The 18,585-nt window shown below is 37.3% G+C and overlaps 1 protein-coding gene across 1 annotated transcript; it reads right to left on the bottom strand.

Annotated features, from left to right (window-relative positions):
• Positions 1–2,053: 2,053 nt before the first annotated feature.
• Positions 2,054–9,752, bottom strand: LOC139733022 (large ribosomal subunit protein eL31-like). Its single transcript, XM_071643864.1, has 5 exons — positions 9,728–9,752; positions 4,144–4,244; positions 3,638–3,763; positions 3,120–3,232; positions 2,054–2,226 (listed from the first exon to the last, which is right to left on the bottom strand). Exons 2-5 carry the CDS (start codon positions 4,242–4,244, stop codon positions 2,192–2,194), a joined length of 375 nt encoding a protein of 124 aa, XP_071499965.1. The 5' UTR covers positions 9,728–9,752; the 3' UTR covers positions 2,054–2,191.
• Positions 9,753–18,585: the final 8,833 nt, after the last annotated feature.

The raw sequence follows: 18,585 nt of genomic DNA, 5'->3' as shown, positions 1-18,585 counted from the left end.
ACACCATCTGAAAGTACAGACCTCTTTTAAAATACATATTTTGAAGTGAAAGCAATTACTGCTGCTGAGAAAGTCATTATGAAAGAAGATTGCCAAGATAATGCCTGGTCATTAGCAAATCATCAAGCACCATATGCAGCCTTTCAATAATTATCCCTTTAACAAGGACATGAAATTCATTGTAATAAGGTTTTGTTCGCGCAGCCTCAAAAAATTTTTCTAGTAGACTGTGTTTTTAGGTTGTGAACAACCTTACCAATAGCTTGGACAAGTTTCTCACCAGAAATTGAGCACTCATATCATTCACTGCACTTCCCACAAGTCACTTCTCAAGCAGCCTCACAGTTGCATGATTGATGAGTGTTTTAACAGGGCCCATCAAATGGCATGTTACATAATTTACTAATATGCAAAGGACAACAGCAGCCAACTCTGCATACAGTTAAATCTGTGTGGACTAGAGTCTAGAATATTTGACTTACAAGATGTCATCAGCACACACTTATCACAAGATGATTCACAAATTCATATCATGTCTAGGAAGATTTGTCTTGTGCTTCTTCTATGTATATCATGGAGAGTTGACTGCTCCTGTCCACTGTACAAAACTTTTCAAATATCATCGGCTGAGAACCAGAATGGCGTAATCACATATTTTGTTGTTTGTTTGTTTGTTTGTTCGTGTTGTTGTTGTTGTTTTTTTTTTGGGGGGGGGCGGTGACGAGTTATTGGTATCACATTGTAGAGTTTTATCTCCTCTTCATTATGGTGTCAATCTTGAATTATTTTCACTTTCAGTAAAATGATAAAAATCAAAACCGCAAGGGCAACATTTTACCTAAGTTTTATAATTTTGTATGCTCACAAATCAAATACAGTTAAACTCGCATAAGTCAATCTTCTCGGGACTGAGCAAAACACATCGACTTAGGCAATTTTCGACTTGTGTGTAAGTCGAAAAAATCGACTTAACAACAGTTACACCACACACATACATTATGTATAAATGTACATGTATGTTGTCTACTCTGGAGCCAAGAGCTGGAGAGGTGTGCCGCAGCATGGGTCGCCCGGCAGGGCCGCGGCTAACTTTGCATGGACAGTGCATTAGTATTGGCACAGGTCCGGTTACTTTACACCCTTGTTAAACCTTGGGGAAGTGAATATGAACGATATTTGAGCAGTGATTGATTCCAGTTTATCATACCGTGGCTTGAAATGCGTGTAGAGGTATAATTCTGATTTACCCGTGCCAGTAACTTTCCCCCTACTTTCCGCTTTGAAAACTCAGCAGCTTCATCCATCCACTGCACAGCGCAGACTGCAAACATACACAGACTATACACAGTACCCAGTCGCTGTACGCACAACTATACACAGCCCAGTCGCTGTAAACGTACGTAGCGCAACAGGGCTGTACCAGCGGACCTCCAAACACGAAGAGAGTTCAACAATCACATGCGATCGCTTTGAATTTTGATACTTTAGATCATATTTTGTCACCTGTCTGGTCGGGCTAGGTCTTATGTAAACAAAAACTGGCGTCTCATGATTTTGACAGTGATTTATTGCACAATAAAATCTTATTCGACTTAGGCACAGTGAATTTAATGGTTTTTCCCGTGAAAGTGTTCTTGGAATTTCATCGACTTAGGTGAGTATTCGACTTACAAAATTTGACTTGTAAGTGAATTAATACACGTAAGTCAATGGGGAAAAATCGGGACTTTTTAAAATCATCGACTTGCACAATTATTCGACATATGCGATGTCGACCTAGGCGAGTTTAACTGTACACACTTTTGATTATTAAAGTAAAGTTTTTATTTCATGAATACTGATTCTTTGGTTTTTATTCACGCTCAAATCTTACAATATGATAGCACCCTTCTAGTTCTCAGCTGACAATATGTTTCTTTCACGCTACTGCTCTCATTCCTCCAGTCAAAATCCATCAGGGCTTCCTCTTTGAGGCAGCTTCTACCATCTCCAGGAGGCATGTAAAGACAAAAACAACAATAAAACCAACGCCACGGTCAAGATATTACCAGGAGTGCTGCGTCAAAGACTGATTTATTGATAACCAGCTGACAAGGAGTGTTCTGACAGAGAAGTCATAATGGTCAATCGCTACATTCTGTGTGTTGCTGTAAGAGGTCGGGGGTTGTGGAGTGACACAGGACTGTCCAGTCTAGTCTTCACTGTCGACATTCACGGTCTGCAGGCCTGCACATAATGAAGACAGCAACAGGGAAAATGTGTAAGACAGTACGTACATAAACACCTCTGAAAGAAATGACTAACTGCATCATGAGAAACACATGTTCAAGACAGAGGGATAGCAATGCTTCTATGGGGGAGTACAAAAACAAGAACTATGCACATTTATCATTGACAACCTGATTGTGTGTGAAGTGTGTAGAAGTTTGTGATAGCACTATAAGGGTGAACTATTTTAGGGAGTATTTGATTGGACTTACAAACTTTTTAAACGTAATTTCATGTAACAATAAAGACATAAAAACAGCAGCACGCTAAATGAACAACATGTTCAGTTATAACAGAAAGTCAAACAAATGTGATTCTTTGGGATCTTCTTTCAAATGCACAAAATAAAATGTGCCAGTTAAGATAACATATCGATGCGAAGAATTCTTTAGAGTGTGCAGCCCATATACAGTACAAAGGAAGTTTCTGCTTAGGGATTCTGTTTCCACATTGCTAAATCATGTGTATAGTAGATAAAGGACTGAAGTTTTAACCACTTGTAAATTTTGGGTAGCTTCTCATAAAATGAATTTGAGGTGTGCAAACCCAACTTCCACTTTCAGAGTTACAGAATATATTTAATGGGGAAATCAAAGCATTTCCTTAGCACTCATCAAACAATAGTATGCAGTATTCTGAATACCATAACTTCACTTTCGTTCTACACTTGAAATATTAGGACATGACATTCCACACAAACTTTCCTCCCATTTGTGTCCTCAAAATCTTATAAAAATTATCACTTAGATTAATGACACATCACGTCTTCACCGATCAATATAACCATTCAAGACTTCAAAGGGCATTTGTAAACTTTGTCTGAGCATGTGAACTCTGGAGCATGCAGTTACCTTTGAATGTGGCGACCTGTACATGTGTGACAAGGGTGTAGAGCTTGTGTGGGGAGTCCTCATCTTCGTTCCTCTTCCTGGCAAGCCTCACCCTGACCCTGTAGGGGACACTCCTACAGAGTTCCAGGAAAGATGGAGAAAGTGTAAACACATCATTATCCTGACCTCTGGCCTGATTGAGACACAATGATTTACGGACAATCAACATAATTTGATACAAGCTTAAATCTCACATCTTGGATCATCAGTCTGAAGCAGATACATTACAATGGCTTAAAAATCAATGTCATACAATATATCTCTACAAGACTGGCAAAAAACTTTATGCTTTGTTCAATTCTAAAGACAAACCACCACCAAACAGCTAGCTTTTGTATATCCTGGTATGTCATTAATACCCTGGCTATATGGCTATATGACATCATGTATTCAAATCAGTAATCGGTACAAATACACAGTCTGGAATGCCCTATCTACAAAGCTTTTATCATACTCATAGGGAGGGAAAACAGACTTACCTCACTCCCTGAGACCAAATGTGCTTGTTCAACCTGGTGTCGATCCTGACATCTTCCGTTCCCATCATCTTGGTGGCAAACTTGCGGATCTCCTTGATGGCACGTGGAGCCCTCCTCTTGAACGTTCTGAAAACAAAACAAACATTAATCTGACCATGATCCCATTGAATACATTCTGCACTTTAGTCGGGCAATTGCCCACATGGTATTTAATAAGCAAAATACAATGCATGTATCTACATATCAAAATGCTTTTGAACAAGATCAGCCCCCCCCCCCCAATAAAAAACAACAACAACCAACCAACAAACACAGAATGAACACTTCAAAACAACACTATTTTATCTTCTGTCCTTACAACAGCTCACATTACCAACTTGATTCAACATGCCAGCTGTGCACTTTATCATGCCACATTATGTGGTCACAAAATACCTTAAATTTGTATTAAGACAAAACAAACAAGGAGGACAATATTTTCATTTGATAATGGATTTCACACTTACATGCCATGGATTCTCTTGTGAAGATGAACTGTGTAGTCACGAGTGACCACCTCATTAAGGGCAGATCGCCCCTTCTTCTTGTCAGATCCCTTCTTCGGCATCTGTAAGAGTCAAGCATTGAAATCAAAATTACAATTTTTTCAAAGAAAAATAAAAGTTGGTTGAGTGGGCTTACCACTTACAGGGACTGTACAGTACTGGTTGAGGTGGGGATTCATGTTTTGAAAATTCCTAAGTGAGATAATGAGAAACCTCTTGTGAAATATGAAAGAGTATATAATTTTAAGAAGGATTCAATGTTTATTTGATGAAAATTGGTTTTCAAATGGCTGAGATATCCAAAAGAGTGATAATAATAAAAGGCAACGGGCCACGCCTTTTATTAGGATCTCTTTGTTTCACCTTGTTTTTGGATATCTCAGCCATTTCAAACCGATTTTCATAAAACAAACTTTTGATATCCCTGGCATTGCATGCTCTTTGACATATCATAGAGTGGTTTCTGAATATCTTGCAAAACGTTAAAAGCTAAATCCTCACCTCGACCAGAACTGTAAACACCCTTTAAAACAGATTAGTGAGTTATGCTCTCTGACTTTTTAAATTTTACAAGCCAGGCAAGGAAGGAGTCAAGTCTCTATTGTCAGTAAACAGTGGTACATTTAGTACAAGTTTAATAGTAGTTGTACAAGCATGGTAGATCTATGGAGTAGATTCTATATTCTGAAACTTTTCTTAATGTCTTAGTAGTGGTAAGAGAAGTGCCAAGCTGGGTAATTACAAGTTGTATCTGGCAAAATTGTGAAATAGGCCACACACAGGGTTTTCTGGCGGCCCCCTTTGGCCACTAAAATCATTGACTTTGAAATATTGGTAGCCCCACAAAGAAATGTAGTGGAAAAGTAACAAGGAAATGTAACAATCTGCTTTGAATCTTAGTTGCCCAATCGGGCCACCAAAAGATATAAAATGTAGTGCTTCTTGAAAGTTTGGTGGCCAAAGGCCACCGCCGATGTCTACCCGTGTTAGGATTAGGTTTATTATAGGGTTGCATCTAAAAGAAGTCCTTCTGGCTGCGTTCACATAGAAGTATACTATTCGGGTATTTGGGCTCGTTTTTCGAGGGCACGCGAATAGCTTGAATCGAACGATAGGATTTCCTCACACCGGTTCACATAAGAGGGCACTATTCGAAAGTACCGAATAGCTGCGAATAGTATAGCAAAGTGGGAATCGAGCTTGTTCGATTTTCTTGCAGCGTATACCGTCTCTCGTTTATGAAATAATGACAATTTTGGTCTGGATTTGCCCTTAGCAAAAATAAGCATGTAGACTGACATTCTGATGCAGTTTAGAAATTGTTAATAAGATTTGCTGGGATGTAGGAGGAAGAAATCCTCACTGCATGGGATGGTGAGTTGACGGTGCGGGTGATGGTGCACTCGGTGCCCAAATAGCGAATAGCGAATAGCGAATAGCGAATAGCGAATACCAGGGATGCCAGTTTTCCAGCAATAGCCGGAATTCCGGCTTTTTCATATTTTGGTGTCCAATTTCCGGCTTCGTGATATTATTTCCGTCTGTGTGGGAAAGCCGGAAAACACGAGTAAGAAACAAAGAAAGAAAGAAAGAAAAACGAAAAAATATGATCATCTAAATTTACGGGACATTCACTTTCACGATTTCCGTAGTATGTTTCGCATATACTTGGGCATGAGAATATCACAAAACGACTGTCATGCAAAACTAGCGCGATGTTGCTGCTGCTAGCTGGGCCATGGGACATGCAACACATGCGATGATAGCGATCGAACAGTGTGTGGTGTTTCTATGCGATGTACTATGTGCGGTCGCGGTGCATGAATCATACACAGCGCTGAGACGGTGTGGTGAGTCTATTGAGTCAGCTGAATGAAGCAAAACTACATATTTTACGGCACTAGGACTTCTTTATTTTTGCTACAAATTCCTTTTTTTTTTTTTAGAATACGACCACATTATTGTCTGGAAAGCGTTATACCAGCACATGCGATCGTGATCGAACAACGTGTGGTGTTACTATACTGCGGTGCATGGATCATGCTGCGCTCTCGCTGTAGCTACAGCGCTGAGAGAGTATGGTGAGTTGATCGAGTCAGCTAACGAAGCAAAACTACGGAGTTTACGGCACTAGGACTTCTTTATTTTTGCTACAAATTCATTTCTCTGGATTAGATTTGAGGGAAGAAGAGCCCTCAGAAATGCTCAGATTGCACCAGAGAGCATCTAAGAACCCCAGAGCTTCCAGGGCCCTTGAGCGGGCCCTGGACCCCGGCCAAAGGGACTTCGCGCTTCGCGCTCGTGATGTGCGCTTTGCGCACATCAGTTTCGTTCACACAAAAAAATTTCCGGCCCAAGAGCAATTTGCCACTGGCATCCCTGGAATACTTCTATGTGAACGCAGCCTTAGAGAATAAAAGAATGAAAGAAAAGACAAAGGTCAAGTAGGAAAGATGAAATAGGGTAAGCCTACCAGTATATGGTCACCTACCGGACTTCAGATACTCATCACTAAATTTCGCCGTCAAAAATGCAGAATCAGCTCAACTTTTCAAAAACACGAGGATTAAGCCTAGTTGTGAGAGTCAGGGTTGCTGAAAAAGCGCTAATAATCGAGAACTATGCCGTTTTATTGCGTATTGCGAGATTTCTTGCTTTGTAATATCGCAAGCTCAGAGTGTGATGGTATCCACAAAAACGCAAAAGAAAAACAAACTCTCTGTAAGTGCCAGAGCAACACTTTCACTAAATGTGACCCTGCACCTCAAAACGAACAAAAAGTCGTCAGACATGAATTTTTAGTTAAGACCATATTCTGAAAGAGCTGACTTTAAGCTTTAAAATGATGTATAACTCAAATCAAATGGACTCTTCCTAACCTATCTAAATATTGGAAAGAAAGCACAAACTCAGGAATAGTGTGAACTGAGAAAAGAGGCTCTGAAGTACAGTGTCTATTCAAGCGCTTAATCTTTACCAAACCGTGCTGGCTGTGCGATGAATGCGACAAAAAACAGAGAGTAAACCACCAGAGTAACAACAATGAAGGGATTATCAAATTAAAATGAAATTAATCATTCCTCATTAACACATTCTGTCCATAATTAATGCCAACTTTCAAAGCAGTAACACTATCCTTTCAAAAGTTATTAGAGTTGAAAGTGAAGAGTGTGGACAAGGTTTTTCAGAAATGAAAAAGAGATTCTAAAGACACACCTAATCCCACTATTCTACCAAAAATGTTCGAGGTAAACTGCTAAAAAACACACTTTCCCCCCCGTTTTATGATACCAAATTTTAGCATAATGTAAAAGTAGACCCGCTCTTTCAGAAAATATGAAAAAGTCAAGTTCGGCTAGGTTGACCCATTTCACTTATTTTCAGTCCTCACGCAAAATCAGTGTGTGCGACTTTATGTTCGTTTTGAGGTGCACGGTCACAAATGTACAGGGGTTGAATGCAAGAGTCGACTTGCCAGAATTCGGTCAACAATGGGTGCCGCAACGTCCCCGGTGCAATTTTGCACCAACAGGGTACGGCGCAGCACATTTTTCAGTGGCCTTGAACACGCATTGACATTAGACATGTATACTTGTATTGCCTAACCGAATTCTGATCGCGTTGACCATATTCTGGGGGATTATCAAGGTGAAACATTTTGGGATTTGTGAAATTCTATGATCATGATGTATTTAACAAAATAAAAATTGAAATAAAAGAAATTTGATATTATCGTCTAGTTTGATAATATACTTTACTGCTGTAGATACAACTTTTTATGAATTATTATAGTTTATGAAATATTGCAAAAAAGCTTAAATGACCCAATACTGCATTTCGTGCAATCAGAAACTAGCGCGAAAATAAAAGCACGCGAATAGTTTTGCTTGCCACATGTTCCTGTGCGTGATGTCTTGATTCCGCGGAATTAAAAACACGCGAAACTCTTCTTACCCGGCCAAGCGCGAAAAATTAGTCTCGCGAAAATATCCACTTTTACAGTAGGGTAAGAGCACCAGTATTCGGTCAGCTACCGGTATTCGGTCACTTATCACTAGTCACCATCCAGTAAGTTCAACTGTCACAACACACGCAAATCACATCAATTCACATACTTGCACACTCATTCACAACAGAAAACTCCCGCAGCCCCCTCCAAAAATTCATCCAAAATCCTAAATTTTACCGTCAAAAGTGCAGAATCAGCGCTACTTTCAAAAAGCGTGTGCGGATAAGGCCCAGTTTTAAGAGTGCGGGTGGCCGAAAAAGCGAAAAAAATCGAGAAATCGGCCTTTCTCTCGCAGGATTTTTTGCTTATCACAAGCTTGGAGTGTGATGGTATCCTCAAAAACACAAAAGAAAAACAAAATTTCTGTACGTGCCGATACAGTGTCTCAATGTACAAGGGTCGAATGCAAGTGCCGAGTCCCCAGTATTCGGTCACCAACAGGCGCCGCAACGTCCCCGATGCAATTTTGCGGCAATAAGGTAGCGCGCGTGCGCGTTTTTCAGCTGCCTTAAACACGCATTGACTTTGAACGCGCATATCGCGTGACCGAATACTGGAGGCGGTGACCGTATACTGGGGAATTTTCAAGGTGATATATTTTGCGATTTTGTGAAAATCTGTGTGATATTTAACAAAATAAAAATTGAGATTAAAGAAATTTGATATATTTCACATACATTGCTGTAGACTTGATGTATGTATGTATTACTTTAGTATGAAAAATATTGCAAAAAATCTTAAGTGACCGAATACTGGGGATGTTACCCTACTGGGGGTTTGTACACCTATGTGCTAATGCCAAAGGCAATAGTGCCATACTATGTAAATTGGTCCCACCTCTGTGTGTCAATCACGCATAAACGCCAAGTTGAAGTAAGTTTATGCAAATTAACTATCAAAATTCTATCTGATCACACAGAGTATCTATGAACACGATTGTACGAACCTAGGACGAGTAGATCCGGTTTCTAAGTGTAAGAAGTTAGAGCTCTAAATCTATTCAAGCAAACACTAACGAGTAACGTTAACTGTTAGCGACACTGCTCATGAAGGCAACGCTCAGTGCGAGTGTTCGCTACATACATGTGAAGGCCTAGTACCCCTGCAATGTGTACGCGTGGGACTACATAGCACTCCGCCTTTGCAAAGGTAAATGTGGTAGCTTTTTTGAGAGATTATCATTCATCAAGAACAAAGTAATCTTGTAAATAGAGTTGAATTTGTATGAGTAATATGTTTAACAATTTGATCTGGTGTAGAAAGCAGCTCTGCACTTCATAGCTGTCAATATCTCATGCACAAAACTCTCGACCATTCTTTGTAGAAAGGATACGTCGTAGAAGCATACAGAGGTTTACATGTAATGCTGATATTTCATAATTTAATTGTAAATTTCCTGTAATTTAAAATACCATGCTGTTATTCATCACTCAGTAAAGTGTCATTTGAATGAAAGGAAGGTCACAGAACAGCATTTTATCATGAGATCACACAGATTTCGTGCGATATTAGGGACAGTTTAGAAGCCTCTGTTACCTCGAAGATACAGGCAGGAAAAAAAGAGGTCGATAGAGGGCGCCAGACAGCCAAGTACGAGATTCCCATGCCCACTTGACCACCAGAATGTGATTTCAACGCGTGTCGCTCGCTTAATCCCAACACCAGGCCTGGTGGTAAAATGCAGTAACTCCTATCGCATTATTATCATGTATGTAAACAAAATAAGACAAAAATCTATGTCTCAACACATTATATAATACAAGGCTCTGTGGTATATCATGCGTATCCTTACAAATTGTTTTATTTTGATTCAGTTACATGGGAGTACAGTTTTTTTCAGGCCCTATTTATTTATTTATTTATTTATTTATTTACTTACTTATTATTGTTATTATTATTATTGTTATTATTATTATTATTATTATTATTATTATTATCATTGTTATCATTATTAATTGTTTTTATGTTTAAGATTTGCCAGTTATGAGCTTTTTTTTTCTTTTTTTCTTTTTTTTTTTTGGTAACACTGCTTTCAATAATAGTATCATTACATTTTTTTTTTTTGGGGGGGGGGTTGAATAGTCAATTTGCTTTTTTTTTCTTTTTCAACCTTCCCCTTTAATCTATGTCTGAGAAATGTCATTTCTTCCTAGCCCAGAAGGCTGTTTTCTGTTTACTGTGCAAATTCTTTAAGGATTTTTACCTGTTTGTCATAGTTTAAACACTAACCCTTTTTTTTTTCTGAAACAGCTGGATTTTTTCATTGCTTCTTGTCATTTGCTCAATTCAGCAGTTTGGGATTGTGGTATGCCACTGGCTTCATTGTACAGTTTTGTTGGCCTGGTTACCACCCGCTTCGAATTGTCATTAATGTTTGCAGAATGGTTTTTTGTTTTGTTTTGTGTTAATGGTTGTACGAAGGGGGGGGGGGGAGGGGGTGATAGGATTCTTAATTTGGGGAGTGTGTGAGGGGAGGGTTGGGAGAGTAAAGGGATCTGTTTTGTAACTATGCCACTTTTTTTTGGCGGTGTGATCATGAGTTTGTAAATTGTGATTTGATATTGTGAAATATACTAGGATTTTTACATAGTTTGCATTTTTATGCAAGAAATTTTAAAAAGTACAGTTATGAATATTTTATCATGATAATCAGTGGCACATAAATCTGTAACGCTGGATGCGTCTGGAAGGGATATAGGTTAGGGCGGTCCGCGGACTTCAGTTATTATTTTAGTTAACTTGCCCAATGCCTGGCAGCCCTGTCAGCTGGTGCATTCAGTGTTTGGGTATTTTTGTGTTGAATGTTTTGAGCTTTGTAATTGATTATGTATTGCATGTTTTCTGCCAAATTAGATAATAATAATAATAATATTGTTATCATTATTATCATTATCATTATTATCATTATCATTGTCACAAACCTATAGCAGCGAGAACAAATATTGTTTTAGCTGTAGATGTAGGCCTATGTTACAAATGTGTAATTTCTATAAAAAAAAAATCATATAAAATATGATGAAGTTCCAGTGAATGCTGACAAAATTGTGTTCGTTCTGTCAGATGGGTATAGGCCTGTTGCAATTCCTCCCCGTCACCCCCCCCCCCCCCCCCCACTGCCAGTTATACTCCGTAGTTCCCACAAACCTAACAACAGTAAGTTGTACAGTGGTACCAGAATTTGAAACCTAGGCCTATGTCTTTACTTGTAAAGTGCTTCTTTAGCGCAAGTGTGCGCGAGTTGTCAAGCTGTAACAACATGGAATCAGTCCTCTAGTTGCGGACAGTCACGTGACAGGTGATACTGTTTTGGTCTAGATGGCTTTTAGGGTTCATGGTGGGGGGGGGGGGGGAGGCGCTAACAGCTAAGTGGGGTTTTTCTTGTTTATCTTAGTTTTTTTCGTTATTTTTTGATTCGCTGTTAGACCTCGTTTGAAACTGAATTGCTTCTCTTGAGGGTGACGCTTAGCAATTTTTTTACTCGACTTTTATCTCATGGTGAATCCCATATTATTATGATAATGTTGATGATGATGATGATAATAATGAAATAATAATAATGATAACAATAATGATGATAATAATAATCTTTTATTTTATGTAGCCTACATATATATATATATATATATATATATATATATATAAATTTTATATATATATATATATATAAATTATATATATATATAAATATATATATATATATATATATATATATATATATATATATATATATTTGCACTGTACAATGGTGAAATATTCCTCTTCCAACCTTCTTGATGTAGTACTACTAAATATATATATTTTTTCAGTTTTGTGCTTCTGTATGTACCCTGGTATGCACGTAATGTTGGAGTGGTTCAGGAATTAGGTACCTTACTAATCGCAGACAATTTGTTTATATCAATGGCCATACATCTGTTATGCACGATATCACTTGTGGTATACCGCAAGGAAGTTTACTTGGACCACTTTTATTTGTTCTCTATCAGTGATACAGAATTCGAGCATTCTTTCCTTTTTATTATTCGCTGTTGATTCAAATGTGTTTTATGTAGCTCTTATCGTGAGTTATTGATTGATACTTTGAATATCGAGTTGATTGAATCACTTTACTGCATAAGAGCTATTATAATAACAAATTGTCAATTAATCTTCAAAATACTAGAATAACTCTTTGAAAAAATTATCCCGGAACATTTTCCTGGATAATATAGCCATAGCAGAAGTTTCCTCAATTAAATTTTTAGGTTTGTTTCTTGATAATAAGCTCACCTGGAATTTGCATATTGATTCAAGTTGCCATATTATTTCTAGAAATATCGGTGTAATCAATAAAGTTAAATGTTTTATTGTTTGTTTGTTTGTTTGTTTGTTTGTTTAGTTTATTTCTGCATTTTCGTTCTCCGAATACAATTGCAAATGAAAACAGAATGATACAGATAACATACAAATCAATACAAAAAAAAATATCATTTGCGAAACAAGATCAGTCTGAAGTGACATATGAATCAAAATAACATAAAGGAAAAATCAATACAGGGGACCGTCATCATAAGCATAGCTTGACGTGGATGAGGCCCTATCTGAATTTGTGATACCAATGTAATACAACACCAATTGTATATGTACTCATAAAACTCTTAATCTTAATACACGAATTGGATATTATTGGATTTATTGATTCTTGTATTATCATTGTACATGTACATACATGTACATGTATAATGTACATACATTGTTGGAGCCATACATACACATAAACATCAGTTGTTAACAAAATGTTTTTTTCTTCATTGCCTTTACACAATGTACAACAGAAACGTATCAGCTATACAACTGTACAATGAATGATACAGTAAGGCTACAGCTTAAACGTGGCTTAAATGTTATTTTCCCCAAAATGTTTTATTAATGTTATACTCATCTTTGATTTTACCTTATCTGAATTATGGCATTCTCGCCTGGGGTAACACTAATATTCCTCGTATCTAGAAAGGATATTGTTATTACAGAAAAAAAGCTCTTCGTATTATTTGTAGAGAATCGTGGAGATGTCAAACTAATGACTTATTTCATCAAAACAATGTTTTAAAAATCAAGGATTTGTATTGTTTAAATTCAGGAAAGTTAACTATAAAATAATTCCCTTCCTTTTGTGTTTGATTCTATGTTTATTCAAAATGAAACTGTACATTCATGTGATTGATACATTAAATTTCATTTACCATTGCCTAGGACAATTTTTACAAAATCTATATTCTCCTTTGCCGGACCAAAATTCTGGCATTCCCTTGATAGCAACATAAAAGAAGCTCTAAGCTTTAACGCCTTTACTTTTAAATCAAAGATTTTTTTATTATTATTAATATTCTTATATCACTGGGGACGTGTATATCTTTGAAAGCCGCAAATTAAATTCATTGCTTTAACGTTTTTAACTTTGTGTGATTTATTTCAAAATCGTTGCGACACACTAATTATACAGTCCATATCTCGGTTATAGTCTCATGTGCTTTGGCATTGACCCTTGAACTCTTCCTCTTTTGCTCCTTTCCCTGTCCTTCTCTTCCTGTCCCTTTTCTGTCCTTTGACCTCCTGTTTATTCTTTCCACGCGTATGTAAATAGAGAGCTGCTTTGTTTCTGTCTGTGTGTGCGTTTGTGTGCGTATGATTTGTTTTATGTTCCCTCTTTTTCCCAAGCATATTATGTCTTATCGTTTCATTTGATTATTACTACTATTTATTACTCACGAGGGGACTGCATTCTACAAGCTAGGCTTTTTAGCAGTCCCCTCCATTTCCAACTTTTTTTTCTTTGTTACGATTCAGTTACAATTTCCCCATGCATTTCTTTATTTAAAAGTATGTTTGTTTCATTGTAAAAAATGGCCTGCATTTAAAGCTCATTTGAATATGCAAATGTCATATTGTGTACTTTCGTCGGAAATGAAATAAAATGAAATGAAATGAAATGAATATGATGATGTTTCATCACGGCATAGACGTATTTAATAATTCCTCTATGATAATAATCATCTGATAACTGCAAACATTTTTTTTTTTAATTGACACGGGGAAACACTTGGTTTGCACTAAACTGACAGGATAATGAACAAAATTACCTACATCAATGGGGTACAAGTGGTAAGATACCGGTCCCATAAGTGAAATTAACATACCGGTATAGCTAGACTTCAAGTGACCTCCACATTTTGAAAGACTTTTTTAAATATTGTATATCTTGTAATCAACCTAACTTCTTTATTTGCTGTCCGTATATAAGAACGCCCTGCCGCTATGGTAACTGATAATATTATATTTTCTTTCTATTTGTTTGTTTTCCTTGATTATGTGTTAATTCTATTTCTAAATTGTATATCCGCACTGTAAAAACATCGGTGTTAGATTTAACACCATGGGTGTTAAATCTAACACCGATCAAACTTCAATAGAGGACCACACCCGCAGGTGTAGAAAATGTATTGTGACGGTGTTAAAAAGTGTTCGCCTGGCACTTCGTGGTGTTAATTTGACACTGATGTGGCTGATGATATTTTTGACACTGCGCTAGTTAATTCAATAATGACACCGCATGGTGTTGATTTGATATTGGTGGTGTTAATTTCAATGGTATAACACCCGTCCAGCTTCAATAGGGGACCACACCTACTGGTGTTACTGTGGTGTAAATATATTTACAGATTTTTTCAAAAATCAAGTACTTTATCGGAAAATTCTTTATCGTCTTGTTGAAGTTCAAAATTACCAAGAAGTGCAGTAACTAAGAAACTATTCAAAAAACAATTTTAAATTTTGAAATGACACCCGGAGGTGTTAATCTAACACCATGAATGAGCACCGGAAATTTAACACAAGTTCGGTGTTTCATATTTAACATCGGCCTTTTTGCAGTGCGTGGTTGAGTGCTGACGATGAAATGAATCTTAAATCGCCAAAGATGGAAATTAAAAGCGAATCAATATATCGGCCCCGTTAGTCATTGCGATTGTCAGTAATTGCACAGTGACTATATACGAACTTATAATCGGTGTTAGTTACCACTGCACAAACAAGAAACATATTATTCTTGTGACTCATCATACAAGATCATGTTCGGAGAACGTTATTCTTTCGAGACTTCCCTTCAGCAGTTCAGGATTTTGCCTTTTCAAACGCCATAGTCGACGCCATCGTCATGGTAACGGGGTCATGTGCGTGACCTCAGCAAGACACTAAGCAAAGAAACAAGACTGATTGTCATTGAACGAGGTGCTCAGTACTTCTATGTATGCATTCAGTCAATATCAGTTCGGTGTTCATAAAGAGCGTCTGGTGCTATCTATTCTGCGTTTTATCCCAAACGGGAATGTGTGAGATCACTCCAAACGAGTTGTATACTTCTAAAGATATAAATACAAACCGAGGACGCAGTATCGACCGCGCCTTCGCGAAGGCAGGGGGTGCCAGAAACTTGTAACTTTTATGAACCCGTTTGTGGGTGGATCGATAGGAACAGGGTGATTCCTTTGGAAATCTTTACCAGCACCATAAATCGACCGAATCCCATTCTCATTGCGAATAGATTTTCTTCCCCTCTGCCCGGTGGCACGGCAAGCGGTGGCTGCTAAGCCGATTCCGATCTATCGATCGTCGTGGCTATGAATAAACGGTGTATACTCGACCAAAGAATTATTTATCGCGAAGGTATTCATCATTTTGTCTTGCGCGTTCAGTGGAGGTATGATGATAATGGGCATAGCAACACGAATTAAGACAGTTTGTTGAAGTGCTTGATGCGACAAGGGGCTTCCTCTTTATAAACTTTGTGTGCTCAGCAGAGAATGTGATATCAAAACCGAAAACTCTCCAGTATTGAAATCAACTGAAGAGCAACATAATAGTGATAATGAGAAGGTGAGTAGATTACCGTGCAACATTGTTGTATCTCAATATGATGGCTTGTCATTGATACTACACAACAGTACAGCCATTTATGAAAATTAATCTATCATTGCTATATATCTTGCTTTATACCGGTATAGGGCACAAACATGGGATTGTAATGGTTACTCCAGTTAGGGATTTGTGTTAGTTTGTCTTTTTATGCCGGTGTTTGAGTGACTTTTCTTTATTTGTTACTTTATTTGTTTTGCACGTGTGTGTATGTTGTTTGTTTGTGTTCTGACCGATAGCAACACTTTGCGTTACGTTATGAGCAGTCTTGAAGAAAATTTTTAGGGAAGTCAGCAATAAAATGACCAAAGAATGAATGATTTCTGGTAGTGATCTGAATCCCGATTTTTTTTTCTAATGGTTCGGTATGAATACGAGATGAGGACATTTTTACAATTCTAGTGCGTGATTCGATCATCTCTGGAAAAAAAATTAGGATAACCTCATAAGAAGTTTTGAAAAAAAAAAAGAAACTGTGAAGAGTTCCGTATATAGCGATATATGTATTACTTTTTTAAAGACTTCACACAGACGCTGTTAAGATTCTGCATATTATTGTTATGGCGATCTAGACTTGATGATTGAATTCATGTTCATAGTAGGGTTCCTGAGGGGAAAAAATGTCACTACGTCATATTGCATGACGCTAAGAGGGAAATGAGCTGTGTCCTCTGAGCACTGTATAGATGCTTTTGATTTGATATCGAAAAAATGCTCGGGATAGAATTAAAAGCTTTTTATAGGCTTCAAAATCATAACTCAACTAAAAGAAGAAGAACTCAACAAAATAGTAACTGATACAGATCCATGCAATGCACGCAAGTCAAGGGGTGACACACTGGTACACCTCACATGCTATTACGTCCTTTTTGCTATGTGATATTGTTTATAAGCTCATATTCTTTCATACAGACCAAATAATAACTTGACGTAAAGACCTTGGCAAACACTACAGTATTTGTATGGGAATCTTCGTTTTGGGCCTAAGAATATACGTTTACACTGATATTAGTACGAGAGGACACGGATTACCCAATTGAACTTTAGAAGCCACTATAGCTTGGGCCTATTTGAGTTAATTCTATTTGCTTTTCTCTGATTCCTTCTGCAGCACAATTTGCCACGAAGAATTGAATAGAGTCCATAATGCGTCGTGTAATATCATGAGCTTTATTTACACTCTGCCTGTTCTTTACCATGCCTGTTTGAAAATGATATAATAAAATGGTGCAATTGCTGTCTCCGGATTACACGCTTTGAAGCAGGCACTCTTGAGAACGTGGTTCAAGTTTCAAGTTTCAAGTTTCAAGTTTATTTATTCATTTGTCTTTCTTCCAACAATAAGCAATATAACAATACATAACGATAACATTGACACTTTCTTTCAAGAGTATATAGGAACAACAACAACTAATACTAAAATTTTTGCAAATACATAAGTATATGATTACATGTACATGTGAAATGATAAAGAAAGGGTAACAAATATTTTGAGAAAGGCAAACGAGGAGACCTTAGTGAAGCATAGCTTGTGAGACAAGGTCCCTCGGTAATAAAAGAAAGAAAAAAAATACATTGTGTATATATACATATATGTATACGTAGTGGGAAAAAAAAACAAAAAATACACAATCTCAAACGAAAACAGGGAATAGACAAGGGAGGCTATGCGCAATGAGGTAAAGGGAGATTATTTACATAAAACAAGGGTAGGAATGAAGGGAGGGGGTGGAAAGGAAAGATAAAAAAGGGTTATGTGAGACGATAAAATACATACACAAACACACACACCCAACAAAAACAAAAACAAAACAAAAAAACAAAACAAACAAAACAAAACAAAACATAACAAAACAAAACAAAACATGACAAGAAGACAACTGGGTTTCAATGATATTGGGAATGTGTCAATGTCGTGTCTTTCTTTATTGTTTCACCTCTCTACCTCTAAGCTGTATTCACACTTTGTTGATGGATATTTTCTGATGGTTCTGATTGGGATAAACCCACTTGCAATAAATATGTACTGTATACCAAGACGAATTTTGCGGTCATAAAGATATAGGTTTGTTATGCAATGCATAACATAAAAACTTAAAATGCATATTTCTCAAATGAGTTTGCTTCGCATAATTATTTACAGGTCTTGTAACAGTGCTTAAATATATGTTTAGAAATAAGATTCATGGCTTGGTGGTGTAAATCACTTGGCATATACGTTCAGCCATTTGATGGTAGTGAATAAATAGGAACAACTAAAATTATATTCCCGATTTCCTTATCTATGAACGTGAGGAACAAGTCATAGGAATGATACATAAAACCGGCTTTCTGGAAGAGCAACCTTTATTAATGGAAATGAGACTATCATTTGCTAATGTGGACAATATGAAGTAGGCTGCACTGTCAACTTTTCATTCTTATACAGGTCCACGATGGGGGTA

Source organism: Diadema antillarum, unplaced genomic scaffold, assembly GCF_040938485.1.
Source record: "Diadema antillarum isolate AM-2024a unplaced genomic scaffold, OU_Dant_1.0 seq00000460_RagTag, whole genome shotgun sequence".
Taxonomy (NCBI): Eukaryota; Metazoa; Echinodermata; class Echinoidea; order Diadematoida; family Diadematidae; genus Diadema; species Diadema antillarum.
Note: the sequence above shows the minus strand (reverse complement) of the source record. Positions and strands in the feature narration are given on the sequence as shown.